The following is a 15,351-nucleotide window of genomic DNA, read 5'->3' as shown; positions in this document are numbered from 1 at the left end:
AATAAATAAATAAATAAATACTTTTATGAATAGAAAAAATAATTTAAAAAGTATTAATATAAATATAAAAAATTTAAATACTTAAAAAAAGTAGAAAGATACAAATTAAATTATAACAAACCCTTTATATTTATTCAACTTTATCATAAAAAATTATTACTTGAAACTAATTTAAATGTATATCTTATTTGTAATACTCTATATGAAATTATATGAAATATTTCACTATGACATAAATTCATATAAAAAATTTAAATTTTATAAATAAATATTTTAATATTCAATATGAATATTTTTATAATTTAATTGAATATTTTTGCTCAAATTTACATACATCTCGAAACGTATTAACAAATAACAATTTGTATTTCCCCAAACCCGATTCTAAACAAAAATTTAGAAGAAAGAGAAAATTCTGTAAACAATAGTACATAATTTTATTTTTATTAAAATTAAAATATGTACGAGAAGTCCCAAAAATTAGGACGGGGCGGCGGAGCTCGCGGCGGAAGCTCCCTCACTAAGAGAAACTCATTCCCACCTCCGCCGCCACTTCACCGACCACCATCTATCCCCGGCAGTCGACGTTCTATCACCTTGCATAAACCCTCGCCGGCGACACCTTTCCTGGCGACATCCTCTTCTCAACCTGATGAATCCTTCAGTCTCATATCCGGTGATTCTCTCTCTTGCGTGGCCATCATCCGTCTGGCTCCTAATCTAGTAGATGAGATCAAACGTATTGAGTCTCAAGGCGGTGCTGCTCGTATTAAATTCGATTCTAACCCTACTAATTCTTCGGCCAATGTAAGTTTATCTATCTTTTCTGGCTGTTTAATGTAATTTGAATAAACGTGTCGTTTATTTGAATTTGGAATTTGGAATGTTAATAATATTTTGAGTATCGACATTTTGTCTATGAAATTATCCATTTATTTGGTTGCATTTTATTTTTCTTTCATGATAACAACAGAAATGTGTTATTTACTTTTCGAAATTCAGTAGTTTTGCTTGCGTTAATCACGAAATAAATTGGAATAATTTAGTTGGAACCAGTGGTGAAAAACTTCCTATTGAATTCTGTTTAAGAACCTTAGTTTTCAAAACTCTTAAGAGTGTGTTTGGATGGAAGGAGATAGAGGGAAAGGAAGGGAAGGGATTTGAGGGATGAAGGATCCCTTATTTGGATAACAAAATGGAAGTGAATGGGAGGGAAGGGATTTGAAAAGATTTGAAGGAAAACCTTATCTCCCTTCTTTCCCGTCCCCTCCTAAACAAATAAGAGTTCATTTGCTTTCATTTCTCTTTCCTTCCTTTCCCTTCCTTTCCTTTTCTTTCAAAAGACACTATCCAAACATAGTGCAAATAAAGGTTTTGGAAACTAGGTAGGCCGATCTCCACACTAATTTTCTAATAAGAAAAAACAATTTAAAACTAAATAAAAAATGAAATATTATATTAAAAGGACCCTGATTTCTTCGTTCTCCAAACTCTAAATTAACGTTTCGTGTATCCGTTACATTGGGTGAAACTATGGTGAAAAATTAAGGGCGCCAGAAATTAGGTAAGCAAGTAGGCATCTTTCGGCGAGATTCTTGAGACCTCATTATTCACTTGACTTTAGTTAAGTCTTTAGTCGAAGGTTGGAAGTTCAAGAGGATTCAATATGCTCCTGTTTCAAGGAACTTTTTTTTCAATATACTAACCCATCAAAATTAAAATTAAGTGTTGAAAGGGGGAATTGGTATACGGAAAATTTAAGATACTGCAGTTCCATTTCATCTAATTGTTTATGATCATTTTGGATTTTTGGTATACAATTTATCCTGTTGTTGTCTAGGAATTAAACACTAGCTTATATTGTTTAAACTCTGTTATTTTCTCTCAGGTTATTGATGTGGGTGGTAAGGAATATCGATTTACATGGGCGCCTGAAATGAATGCCCTTTGTGACATTTACGAAGAATGTCGGAGTGGGGAAGACGGTAATGGTTTACTTGTTGAATCTGGGACTGCATGGCGCAAGCTGAACGTGCAGCGTGTCTTAGACGAGTCCACTCAGAAGCAAGTCAAGGAGAGAACTGAAAAATATGAGCAAAAACAAAAATCACGCAAGTATGTTATTCATTGGAATACATTGAAGTACTATCTAAATATGCATATATAGAACTAGAAGTGTATATGAGTGCGTATGTATGTATAGTTTCACTCTAACAAACAATCACGTGTCTACATCTGTATCTATAGATATATAGATATGCATACACGTATAATGTACTACCCCTTGTCTTTGTCAAGCACACAATTGCATAAATATTAAGAAAATGATGGGAACATTAAAATTGTGTAGATAGGTTTAAAAGGGTGACAACGTAAGAGAAAATGCGTGAATAAGAATTAAAGGAAGTGATGTGGATTGTGGATATTAGCGAGAATGAAATGTTGTGCAACTGATTTGATACGTATCTTTTACAAGAGAAAATACAGTGTGATACGTATCTTTCCATCTGATATGTTCTCAAAAAATGTTGTGCAACTGATTTGATGTTCTCTAACATGATTATTTATACACTCTTTTATCTTTAGAAGGCATTATCAAGCTCGTGTAAGGCACTTCTTTGTTCTTAGTAGCCTTAAGTTTTTAGGAACTCCATTTTAAGTGTGAATCTCGTTCCTTGTTTCAGACTTAATTATGAACATTTTTTGGGGTGCTTGTCACTTGTGCAATTGTGTTTCTGCCTGAATAAATGTGTGATTTATGCTTCTGTTTGACAATGTTGATCGTCTTGTCAATTCTACTGAATGCTAAGATTTTCTATCTCCACCTACCATCTTCCCTGTTTAGCTGTTCTATTTTCTGAGTTGAGTTATTTACTGGGTTTGCTAGTTTATTGATCTGTTGAAATGCTTATGGTGGATCCTTTATTAACTAATCTGTTTACTGGAAAGACAGCACTGCTGTTATGTATTTGGGGCTACTAGAGGGGTTGGATGATGTTAATCATGATGTACATTTGAGAGGGATTATTACTGGGTGGCATATTTTTGTCATGACACATAACTGGAATGGTTCTGTGTTGTTACATAAGCATAAAGATAGTGCTTGATGCGTAATGTAAAAAAAATAAAAATTGATGTGTTATTCTTTTGTCGTTTCAAGTGATGATTTTCTTAATGATCATTGAGTAATTTATTTAGGTTGTATTTTTTACAGGGCTATAGTCTTGGACAGATGCAATCCTTCATTGAAGAGTCAAATGCAAAAATCAGCTGCTATGGACGGTGAGTTATATGCAAATTCATATTTCATGCCCCCTTCCTCCTGATGCCAAAGAAAGGCTAAATAAAATGAGAAGAAACATGATCTAGTCCGTTAGGACCAAAGTTAGTCACATGTTAGAATATTGACATAAATTAACTTCAGATTGTACTTTTTCTCCTTCTCTAACTGTAGGATATAGCGATGAGACTCTATTGAAGTAATGTTTGTGTTACCAAAATTGTATTTTGCGAGCTCTTTTTTATTACAATGTCTAAAGAATAAGTCTGAATCTATTACTTGCCCTCTCCCTTCTCATCATCTTTTTTAGCTTGGGGTATTGGGGGGTGATGTTGAATAATACTTATAAGAATCTTTTGGGTAGAAATATCATCATGGACTTACAATTTTAAAAACTATAATTTATTATCATAATGCTGATATAACTGATCTAATTGTTTTTGTAGCTAATCTATGGAAGTTAAAAACAAACAACAATAGATTTTTTGAGCCATTGCAAGGTAAGCTACTAGATTGTTGACCACTATCTTCCTTGTTCTTTCCTGTTTTCTAATATTACTTTTGTACTTTTTGATGTTCTAGTCGCCAGCCAACCTGCACCTGTGAAGTTAACTACTGCAAAGGCAAGGGGTTCAACATCACCTCTGACATCACTCAAGAACCAGCCTGTTTCTTGTGCATCTGCTTCCCTAAGGGGTGATGTTACAGAAAGTCAAACTGTTGCAGATAATCCTACACCTATCCAAGCGAGGGCAAAAGACAATTTTGTTAACTCTAAGAAAGACTTTTCTGCCCAAGTTTCTGCCGGGATGCTAGAAGCAGCAATGCTCAAGAATGATCAAGTAACTGACATACCGGATCTCCAAAACTCACTTATAACAATATTGAAGAAGAATCCTAAAGGAATGAGCTTAAAGGTAGATAACACTTGCACTTTCTTCTGAAGGTTTAGTACTACCTGGAGTCTGGCATGTTTTTCTGGTTGAGAAGATGTTTTCCCTTGTTCACTCTCTTTGATTAGAATTAATAGGGATTTTTTTGTGTTTCTGTTTATGTTTAGGCATTGGAAAAAGCTGTTGGGGCATCAGCTTCTGCCCACAAAATTGAACCCATCCTTAAGAAAGTGAGTATGGTATAACTGTGTTTATTTAGGAGCTTTTTTGATTGATGTTTTCTGATGAGCTGTTCTTACTTCTGTACTAGATTACTACTTATGAACCTTCTGGAAGATATATTTTGAAGTCAGGGGTGGAGCTGGAGACTATGAAGAGGTTAGGATTATTTTTCAACTTTTATTGATATTAAATTATTGAATTAATTAAACTTATTTTTTTCTAAATGTACTCTACAAATTTCCCCTTGCATTGATGGCTCAAACATACTTATGTTTAGCTCAACCAGTGATCGAAGACTGGTATGATGAATGATGATGATGATGATGATGCTGATTAGTTTATTCATGTATTAGGAGAGTTTTTATCCTTACCTGTTAATGTATAATGATGGTTTGTTTCTAGATTTGACTGATTTATCTACCAGTGTTTCTTGATAAAGAATGATGCCTTTTAATTTTTTACTATCACCACCCCAGCTTCTAATGTTTCATTGTAGCTCCGCCATTCACTGCTGGTCCCAAGTTTGAATAAAGGAAAAGGATTTCAATAGGTTTATGATAACTTGCATAAAATATCGTTCCATCTTATGACACGAGCCGAATTTAAATTAATGTGGTAGAGCCCCTTGCTCAGAAACATGCAACATTTATCGGACCTCAGTATAGTTATAATTATGTAGGTCATCGCTTAAAAGTGCAACACCTCTTCGCTCGATGGAGTCAAATAAGCAAAGGCTTCACGCTTTACTTCTCGGACTCAACTCTTGAGTAGTGCTAAAGATGCAAGAATTTCTATGTCACTCCCTGCAAGGGACACATCACATCTCCTAATGTGGTATCAAACGAGTAAAGATTATTAAGTTGTAGTGATAAGAGACTAAAGAGTTTAAAGCTAAGATTATTGAGTTTAAAGCTAAGATTGACATCTTGGAATTTAGGAACTCCTTTAGAGAAGTACTTAGACTTGGTAGATGTTACAAAATTTGGATTATAATTTTTGCATTCAGGAGACAAATTGGACTAGTGCAGAGAACTAATTAAACAAATGAAGAGGAAAATAGGCTAACTTCGTATAAATAAGAGAATTGGAGCCGTTATTATGATGTTTGAGTGCCTAGGCTCGTTAGAGCTGTGTAGAATAAATTATAGAACTTCAAAGATGAAATTTCTGTATGGAAGAGAAATATTTAATGTTGCTGGTGTATATGCGCCTGAAAAAGCACTTATTTTTGGAGGAGTTGGATGCTGTAATTTAAAGTATTTGAATATTAGAAAATTTTTTTATTGGTAGGGATCTGAACAATTATTTTGGGAAGGCACCAATGACCTTAAGAGATTTAGAGAACATGGAGGGACAATGTATTTTTGTATTTTGCATAAGCATATGAGTTCCCCGGACCTTAACTTTGTGCGGGACACTGGCTGTTGACCATGACCATAACCATGCATAAGCATATGATTCGTTAGTATTTAGCACATGATATGAAACCATGAGAACACTTTTGTAATTTATGGAACTGTAACTCAAATTGATTGTTTCTTGATTAGGGAAAATGATAAGTGAGACTTCCTTAAGGTCATAATTGGTGAATATCTAGTCACCCAATACCAAATTTTAGTCCTCGATGTTGGTATGTATTCAATCTTGCATAAAATAAAATTTAAGGAAAAAAGAATCAAATGGCTAAGGGATTGAGGATTTCCTAATTATAGAGAGTAAAGAAGAAAGCGGATCTACACATGATTTTTGATGTTGTACTATGAAAAATACTTTAGTATGAGGAAAAGCAAGGTGTACTGCAAAACTATATCATTATAATAAAAGATATGTATGAGGAAATACAATCCAATGTTATGACATGTGGAGGGGGGATCGAAGATTTTCTAATCACGATTGATTGAAGTTTTTCTTTGAGTCAATTTATGTTTGCACTCCTTCCTTCCCTTTGATTTTGCTACAATATGAAACGAAAGTGTGAGCTATTTCTATTTGTAAAAAACCAAAGGGACATATGCGCAAGGAAAATAGTGGCTGATCTAGATTTTATATCAAATGGGATCAAAAAAGCCAAAGTCCAAGTCAAAGTAAAAAGTTAACTTTAAATTCAATGTTGCCGAAAAAATATAATTTTACAATATAAAACAATTAACTATATTTCAAAATTTATTATATAAAGATTTAATCTATGGTAGAACATTCTTTATGGCCTGCCGGGGAAGATCGCCCTTAAGTTATTATTTATTTAAATTCTTATTCAGCTCCCTCCCCGAGGATTTTTAAATTATTGAAATTTTTTATTAAGTTGTTCGCCTTATAAAAAATGCTTAAGATCCACTGCTGAATAAAATAACAACAAACTAGCAGAAGTCCAATTTATTTATTTATTTTTTTTTTCTGATAATTTTTCTTGACACGGTGTTATTTTGAATTGGAATATTTTTAGTTAACTCTGTTTAATTTTTTAATTTTGGACCACATTCCTAAATAAATATACTTTTAAAATATATTAAAGTTTGTACAAATTTATGGAGAAAATTTGAACTCGATGTGGGGTCAATTGACCGCGTCCCTCATAATCTTCCTCTGCCCCTAAAGGGAAAAGTTATATGGCACATGTTTGCTAATGACATTATATTTGTAGACGAAACTAGAGATGAGGTCAATGCTAAATTAGAAATGTGAAGACAAGCATTAAAATTTAAAAGGTTTAGACTAAGTCAAAATAGGACAAAGCATAGAAATGCTTTTTTTGGCACAAGGGATCGCACCTGAGGTGTTGTAAAGTTATATATGAAATAGTTTCTCTTAGTAAGTGGTACAAGTATCTGGACTTGATTTTTCACAAGAACTAATATTGATCAAGATGCAAATTGTTACACTTGCATGGTAACTATTATTCATCACGCAATGTTGTTTTACTTGTTCTTCATGTATAACAAAAACATGTCAAGTCAAATCTTGTTTAATATGCCTTGATCTATATTTTTTTAATGTTAATTTAATAATTAACAATAATGCTAGAGCCTTAATCCCAAAAGTTTGGGGTCGGATACATATTCAATGGTCGTCTATTTTTGCCACACCTTGATCAATATAGTAGCTTTAGAGGCACACCTCGATCACATAATACCTAGTACCTTCTCTCCATTTTTGTCATCCACTCTTAATTCTATGAGTCATATCTTGTTGGATGTCCCTGTGTTAAAAAAAATACACAACTAAAAATATAAAGGGTCAAAATAGTGCATTGAATAACGTGAAAATAAGTGTAGCAACTAATTAAATCCATAGGAAGTATTAGATAAAGCCAATAAAGTATATATTATTTATTAATACCGATCTTTCACGTTAATATGTTTTGGTTCATGTAGCCAATTGCATGTGGCTTTGAAGTTGTTGATTCTGATGTGGTCTGTTTCTGTTTAGATATTATTCTAAATTTCTAAATTGCTTCCTGCAGTCGTTATGAGCATTAAAAGAAAATGACGCTAGTTAAGAAGATTAATTGTAATGGTCTTGGTTATACATTTTGTTGCCATGTTTACTAGTCAGTAAAATAATTGCAGAATGCACATTTTAGATATAACTGGTTGGAGTCATCATTCCTTTTCTCATTTTTCCTATGTATCAGTTGTCCTGAAGACCATAACCAGAAGCAGCTTATTCATGAAGACAACCATGGTGAATTACAAGCTCCAGATTCAGGATACACAGGGAAATCCCCAGATGAGGAATTGGAGAAACATGTGCAGAAATTTGACAAGGAGTCAAATATGGTCGAAAAATACGGTGCCTCACTGCATAACCCTGCTCTTTTTGACGATAAAAACCACCCTGAGCACAGTGGAGGGCAAACACCCAGATCTAATGACAGCAGTGACACTGATACCGATAGTGACAGTAGTGACAATGGCATCAATAGTCCAAGCCAAAGTAGAAGCAGAAGCATGAGCCCAACAAGAACTGGAAGTGCTAGTAGCAGTGATAGTAATGGTGATGATTCTTCTTCCGACAGCAAAGAAGCATCTGCTGTGGATGTTGATATAATGAGCAATGGTGAGAAAGAACTTGAAAAGTTGCAAGAAACTGAACATGGGTTATCTAAAGCATCCGTTTCATGGAGTATGCCTGAATCTATGCCCCAACAAGATAAAAGAACTGGAGATCAAAATGGCTATGCATCTGAGGATGTTGATATCGATATTCTTGATGATAATGAAACTCAGCAAGTGACCCCTCATAAGCTTAGTATAGCTACTGAGAAATTGATAACCTTGTCATCTGATCATTATCAAAATCAACCATGTAATGAGACAAATGTTAATGTGCAAGTGGACTTGGAAGATGAATTTGAATATGAACATAAATTTGCTAAGTCTGTTACTAAGTCTAAAAGAAGATCCAAAGACATACAATTTGAGCATAATGCTGACCGTGCCAAAAGATTTAAATCAAATGCTGCTCAGTCAGTACCTTCTAGTCATACGTCCTATATCTTTGGGAGTTCGCCAAAAAGCTTGGCTTGTATAGTCAATGAAGACAATCGTGAGAACTATACTATTAAAGTGTCGGATCAGCTTAACAAGCATGATGATGTGACTGCACATCCGTATTTACAGACTAATATCTTGGGTAAATCTGCTGTGGAGTCTCTGCAGTCAGATCGAAGGCTTGCTGCACATCTCTATAATAATGTTGAACCTTCAGACAAAGTTTTCAAGAACCCTCCAAAATTGGGGGTAGATCTAAAACTCTCAGAGACAAATGTTTATACACAAGAATGGTCTATGAAACATGTAAACAAGGGTTTTCAAAAGGTTCGAGATGAAGAGGATAGTTCAAATGCAAAAGCAATGGGTAAGGTCAAAGACAATCCTCTTGCTCAGACACATTTATCAAATCCTGAGTCCCATTATAGAAAGTATAATGAACGAGATAGAAAGTCTCATTTACTAGGAACTTCATGGAATGGAAAGTCTTCATCGAAGAATAGTGGCAAGGCTGTTATTGATAGGTCTCCCGCTGACAAGAGAAGACTTCAAATAGAACTTTCGAACATGGAGCTGGGTGAACTTTGTGAGCCCTTGCCTGAGGAACCAGATGGGGCTAAAAGGCAGAGAGTAGACTCATTGATGCAGTCAGAGACGAAATTAGGCATTTCAGGTTCTCGGATTGCAGAGCTGAAAGGTAAATCCATGAGCAAGCCAACTGCCGATTCTGGGAACACTACACCCCTTAATGATAAAATAGCTCCAAATAATAATGAAAGTTCATCAAGAAGAGGTTCTTCAGAGCCTCATGCAGATGGTAGCTCTCTTCTTCGTGGGGACCAGCAATCTCAAATGGAACAGTCAAGGAGTGGTCATGCTGAAGTTGGATCCCTGCATAACAAACCAGCAGATCATAGTAGATTGGTGAATAATGACGCTGTTGCTAATCAGGGGACTGATGCCAAAGATTATGGAAAAACACAAAAAAGGTCTCTTGTCAGCTCACAACATCAAGACTCCAGGCAAGGAATTGGTTCACGCAAGGGAAAGGGAAAGAAGTCCAAGAAATCTAACACATTGAAAAATGCTAATGACAACAAACGTAAAGATGTTTCCAATATTCAAGGTCATAAAGATAAGTGCAAAAGGAGTGTATCTCCTGCATATGATGATACTTTGTACTCAAAGTATGACAAAGCAGAGCCAGAGCTTAAAGAACCTATCAAAAGTTTCTCTCAGTAAGTACTTTCTATACTTTTTTTAATGAATGGTATGCTTTTTATATGGTTTTGTGGTGCTCTATGCCATTTTGGTGTTGTAGAATTTCTTCACTGATGCCCCACCTATATGGTGTCTTTAGGTATAAAGAATATGTGCAAGAATTCCTTAAAAAGTACGAAAATTACTGCTCATTGAAAAAGATCTTGGAGAGCTATAGGTATGGTGCCTTGCTATTATTCAATCCCAACAATTTTCTTTCCCTGTAAAGCAAATGTGTGTTTTTTCTTTGTCATATTTCCGGTTGCATGTTAAATGTTAAAAAGGTTTTCCCCCTTTTAATCTTGATCTTGTGTGTTTTTGAAGGAATGAATTTCAGAAGCTTGGAATGGACCTTGAGAGTGCTAAGGATAGAGATACAAAAAGATATTATGAGATTTGGGCACGGCTGAGAGAAAGCTTTAATCAGTGTGGAATGGTATGCATTTGTGATTTGTGTGCATTGCTTAGAGTTGTTGGACTCTTTCTTTTGAAAAAAACCAAATATTTTATTGAAGAGAATGTTAATGTGATTATTGAAATTAATATTTGGTTATAATTGCAAACCAGAATGCTAAATTTGTGTGCTGCTTTTCATAGATTGCCTTGTCTAGGTAATTGGCCTAACTCATTAATGAATTTTATTAGTGTGTGAGTACGGGACAGGGAAAAAAACCGAAGAAATATTGAAAAGGTAGAGAAGCGTGAAAGAAACAATTTAGTAACAGAGAAATATAGTGAAAGTGTAAACATTAGAAATGAACGTAAAAGCTGTTATCCAGACACGACCCATGTGGCCTTCTTATCCGTGTTGACATGATTCAAAACGAATACGGACATGGGACACGGGTTCCCTACTCCTGCAACTACCTTGTTACTTGCATTTATTTTTGCCTTATATCATAGATGAGTAGTAGCAGTCAATCACGCCTACCTAGTTATTTTTACTTTTACCCTATATGTTGAGATGAATAGTTGCACTTGCTATCTTTAAGACTTTGTTCTCTAGTGTGTGTTTTGATGGAACAAATGAAGGGAAAAGGAGAGGGATTTGGAGGGATAAAGGACCCCTTGTTTTGATAATAAAATGGAAGGGAAGTGATTTGAAGAGATAAAGATGAATAATTTTTGTTAAGGTCTCAATGAAAAGATTTGGAGGGAAAACTCTCATCTCCCTTTCTTTTCCTTCCCTTCTCATCTAAAGAAACAAGAGTTACTTTTCTTCCATTTTTCTTCCTTTCCCTTCCCTTTCCCCTTCCCCTTCCCTTCCCTTCCTTTCTTTAATCTCCAAAATTGTTATCCAAACATAGTCTTAAAGTTTTACAGTAACACAATAAGAAAATTAAAATATTCAAATTTTGATTTCAGTTATTTATATTTACAAATCAATCATAGTTCAAGTTATACTAGACTTTTGTATAGACAAAATTTCCGTGTCTGTCCAAATTTCGGGTGGTGTCGTATGTCCAAAATTTCCAGGTATCGATGAGTTCAAAAGTGTGAACATTAATATGAAACTGAGAGTATTTGCTAACTTGTGGATCCTGCTTTTTACTCCTATGAAAAGTTTAATATGGTCTCTCTTCTGTCTACTTTCTAGACTCTTATATTGAAAAACTTTGGTAAACTCCATTGATGTAAAAAAGTTATTTTAAAACAACTTATCAGGCCTCTTAGATTAGTAGGATTTATCTTGTTTTATAAACCATCATGAACTAAAAGATATGTAAATGAGTTTTGATATTCCACAACATTTTTATGGCATTAGCTCATCATTACCACTTACCAGTGGATATTCCTAAACATCGTTTTTATATGGCGTTGGCTCATCGTTACCACTTACCCGTATGATCGCAATTTTCGTTTCTGTTTATCATGTATAAATTTCACATTGTACAAGCTTCTGATTAACTCATTGAATGATGTTGCTCTGCAGCAGCACAAGCGGCGTAAGAAAATGTTTCTTGTGCTTCATGATGAGTTGCAGGTATGACTGCATTCTGCCTTTTCCTCCTAACTTACGGGCGATCCGCCTTAATGTGCTTTGCTTTGGTTAACAGTATGTATAATTTTTGTGCGTTGCAGCATCTCAAACAAAGGATTAAAGATTTTGCTGCAGACTATATGCGAGATTGAGATTGTTCTGTTCTCGATCATAAATTTTTCGTGTCTATACCAGGGATTACTGTAAATAACGGCCATTAGTTTATAAGGTATGTGAGCTTTAGTTCTTTTTGCTGTAGATAATGTTCTTGGTTAGATTTATAATGTTAGTGCCTTAGCGGAGCTCACTGAAATGTAGAAATGGTTTATGAAGTATATAATTGGATAACTATGTTACTTGTTACTGAATAGGAGTAACTTGCAAAATCTTGAGGTGATTTTTTCTTCATGGATTACTTGAAACTAGACATTAAATTTTAAACCAATCCGAAATACCAAAAAGGTGTTAAACCCGATTGAAACCCGAACCCGACTGTTATGATCCATTTTCAATTACAATCATCAATTTCAGTCGTGACCTACTATATTTCTAGTCTATATTGATATTTTAAGCAGAACAATTTGTTATTATTGCACGGAAATATAAGAAAATGTTTTCTTTACAAAAATATTGTATACTACACTCGGTAAGCCTCAACACAAAACTAATCCGACTTGAAAGTCAACCGACCAAAATTGACTCGACTCGGTTATTTTTATCGCCTTGTGCGTGAGCATTACCACACACTTTCTAAAACCCTTTACAAGCGTCAAAACCATGTTCGTTCACGCATTGCATTTTGAATTAGTGATGACTTGTTGATTCCACCAAACAATTTTCCATTAAATATGACACATTTTGACGCTTCTTACCCAATTCCTACGCAATCCAACTTTTGATCAATCACTTTAATAATCCATTAATTCTAAGCCTAAACCCACAAATTTGATCATGTAGCCACCACTAATTGTGTACGTAAATACTCCCTTCGTCCCACAACATTTATTACAAGTACACGGAAATATACCTAAAAAAAGGAAAAAAAAAGTAATATATGAAATGTGTGGATGAGATAAAAAGATAAATTAAAGAAAGAGTGTAGATCATGGCCAAATACAAAAGTGTAGCAAAAATTATTTGATGAAATAAAATAAAAAATATAACAAAATTCGTAAAACGAAAAAATTAATTTTTTTCCTTATTAAATGCAGCAATTCTTACAAAGTATCCAACTATAGTTTAATTATAGGCAATGACATGATTGGAGTTAAACTAAGCAAGCGCCAAATCATCTTGACGTATATGCGTAGAGGCTTTCTTGCCAATTGTCAACCATTATTATGTGATTATGATTATGATTATGATTAGTTAATTAACAATTGAATAATCACATAAGAATTAAGTTTACTTGCATTTGGGCCACGTCAATCCCAATAAGATTTGTCGTCTTCTTCCAACAATGGAGGGCGGTGGGGTGATTAATCAAATCTTCATAGCTTGCTAAATTAATCCTTTGTCTCTTTGAATTCTTTACGTTCTACATTCTTCTATTTTAAGCAAATGTTTTTGGTCGCGTACCATGAAAATGCATGAGAGGACTAATAATTAAAAAAAGTAAATAAAAATAATAATAATTTAATGACATTTTTGTGAATTGTTGGATTTTGTAATGGCATAAGTGAATGGAGTAGTTACTAATTCAACGAGGAATGATAAAAGGAGCGAGCAAAGTCGGATATTTAATTTGAAACATTCATTTGAAACTGATATTCGATATCGGAAAATTGATATATTAGATATCCGATCCCACTTGTATATTAAAACTATTCAAATTGGGTATTCGAAATATTCAATATTTGATGCCAATAAGAATAACTTGAAAATGTAAATTAAATATTTGACATTCGAATTTTGTCAAAATGAGTTTTTTTTTCTTATTAATCTTGGCTATTTGATTACTTATAATATGCGGATATATCTAACTATCTGAAATAATGTGGGATATCCACCACCACCACCATCATATCCGGTGTATTTCACTCATAGTTTCACTCATAGAAATAATATGAGTTATCGGATATTTAATATTCGACTATTCTAAAATATCAAATACTCAGATATTCGAATCTCAAAAATTTAATATATAAATCCGTAGCTATTGGATCATCAGATTTTTAAATCATCTAATACTCAATGTATGGGCGAATGGCCAAGAAGCAAGATGTCCATAAATAAGTTCTATATAAATTTAATATGTATTAAAATAGTACATACTAATTTAATAATTCTCATTTTTTGCTTAAATCCCTTAATTTGACTCTTTAAATGAAACATTACAAACTATTTCAATGTAAACTACCTGCATACAAGATTTTTACTATCACATGTGTCAAAGGACAAAACTCATTACTCATTATCTCTTCAAGTTTACGCCTTTGCTTGGAGTATTACTCTATTGACTCAAATATATGGGAACTTTTAAATGACATAGTATTTATTAAAAGTATAGTTATTCTTGTAAGAGATCGTCTTTTAAAGAGACGACTTTAAAATAAGAAGCTTTTATTATTATTTTTTCTTTAATTTGTATTAATTGAATTATTTAGCCTATATATCTAATGTGTCTCTCGGAGAGACCGTCTGTCATAACAATTTGTGATGAAAGTTTGTACAAAATTATTTTAGGACAATTTTCAAAATACATTTCAAACCTCAATATTCTATAAATGTTTCATAAAAAATTATAATAAGTATATGTTAAAATTCTATATATCGAGATGTATATTATACTAAGATTTTAGTTTTATCTGGAGAGGGAAAAAAAGAGGCAACTCTTACCTATAAAGAAAAGTGCAGCTAAAAAAACCCCTCAAATCGAGAAAGGTGCTTAGATAACACCTCACTAGTCAAAAACATATAAATAAATAAAATCATATAAAAAAATTTTAGGTAAAAGCGAATAAACGAATGTTACGTAAAAAGATAAAGACAAAAACAAGAACTCCAAATGGTAAATGAATAAATTATACATAACTAAAAATTTTAAAAAGTTAATATTTTAAAAGTTTACAATCATACGGTTAAAATAAGATCATATTTGACTGTTCTTATACATTAACTCTAATATATGAAAAATAAGCTTGAATGATAGTGTCAATAATAACAAATATTCAGAACGGAGAAAATTTTATACATCCTCCATTTCATTATACTTGTTATATTTGA

General features: G+C 33.4%; 1 protein-coding gene across 1 annotated transcript; it reads left to right on the top strand.

Moving 5' to 3' along the window:
- The first annotated feature begins 360 nt into the window (after positions 1 to 360).
- Positions 361 to 12,523, top strand: LOC130805355 (uncharacterized). Its single transcript, XM_057670124.1, has 12 exons — positions 361 to 807; positions 1,889 to 2,115; positions 3,215 to 3,282; positions 3,727 to 3,780; positions 3,863 to 4,197; positions 4,341 to 4,403; positions 4,484 to 4,551; positions 8,027 to 10,123; positions 10,246 to 10,323; positions 10,470 to 10,581; positions 12,079 to 12,129; positions 12,228 to 12,523. Exons 1-12 carry the CDS (start codon positions 460 to 462, stop codon positions 12,276 to 12,278), a joined length of 3,552 nt encoding a protein of 1,183 aa, XP_057526107.1. The 5' UTR covers positions 361 to 459; the 3' UTR covers positions 12,279 to 12,523.
- Positions 12,524 to 15,351: the final 2,828 nt, after the last annotated feature.

The sequence above is a fragment of the Amaranthus tricolor genome, chromosome 2, assembly GCF_026212465.1.
Source record: "Amaranthus tricolor cultivar Red isolate AtriRed21 chromosome 2, ASM2621246v1, whole genome shotgun sequence".
In the NCBI taxonomy this organism is placed as follows: Eukaryota; Viridiplantae; Streptophyta; class Magnoliopsida; order Caryophyllales; family Amaranthaceae; genus Amaranthus; species Amaranthus tricolor.
This window is presented reverse-complemented; position numbering and strand designations above follow the sequence as displayed.

Coding starts and splice junctions, on each gene's coding strand:
- LOC130805355 (XM_057670124.1), top strand. CDS start 460: ATGTACGAGAAGTCCCAAAAATTAGGACGGGGCGGCGGAGCTCGCGGC. Junction 4,552..8,026: donor GAGCTGGAGACTATGAAGAG/GTTAGGATTATT, acceptor CCTATGTATCAG/TTGTCCTGAAGACCATAACC. Junction 10,324..10,469: donor AAGATCTTGGAGAGCTATAG/GTATGGTGCCTT, acceptor GTGTTTTTGAAG/GAATGAATTTCAGAAGCTTG.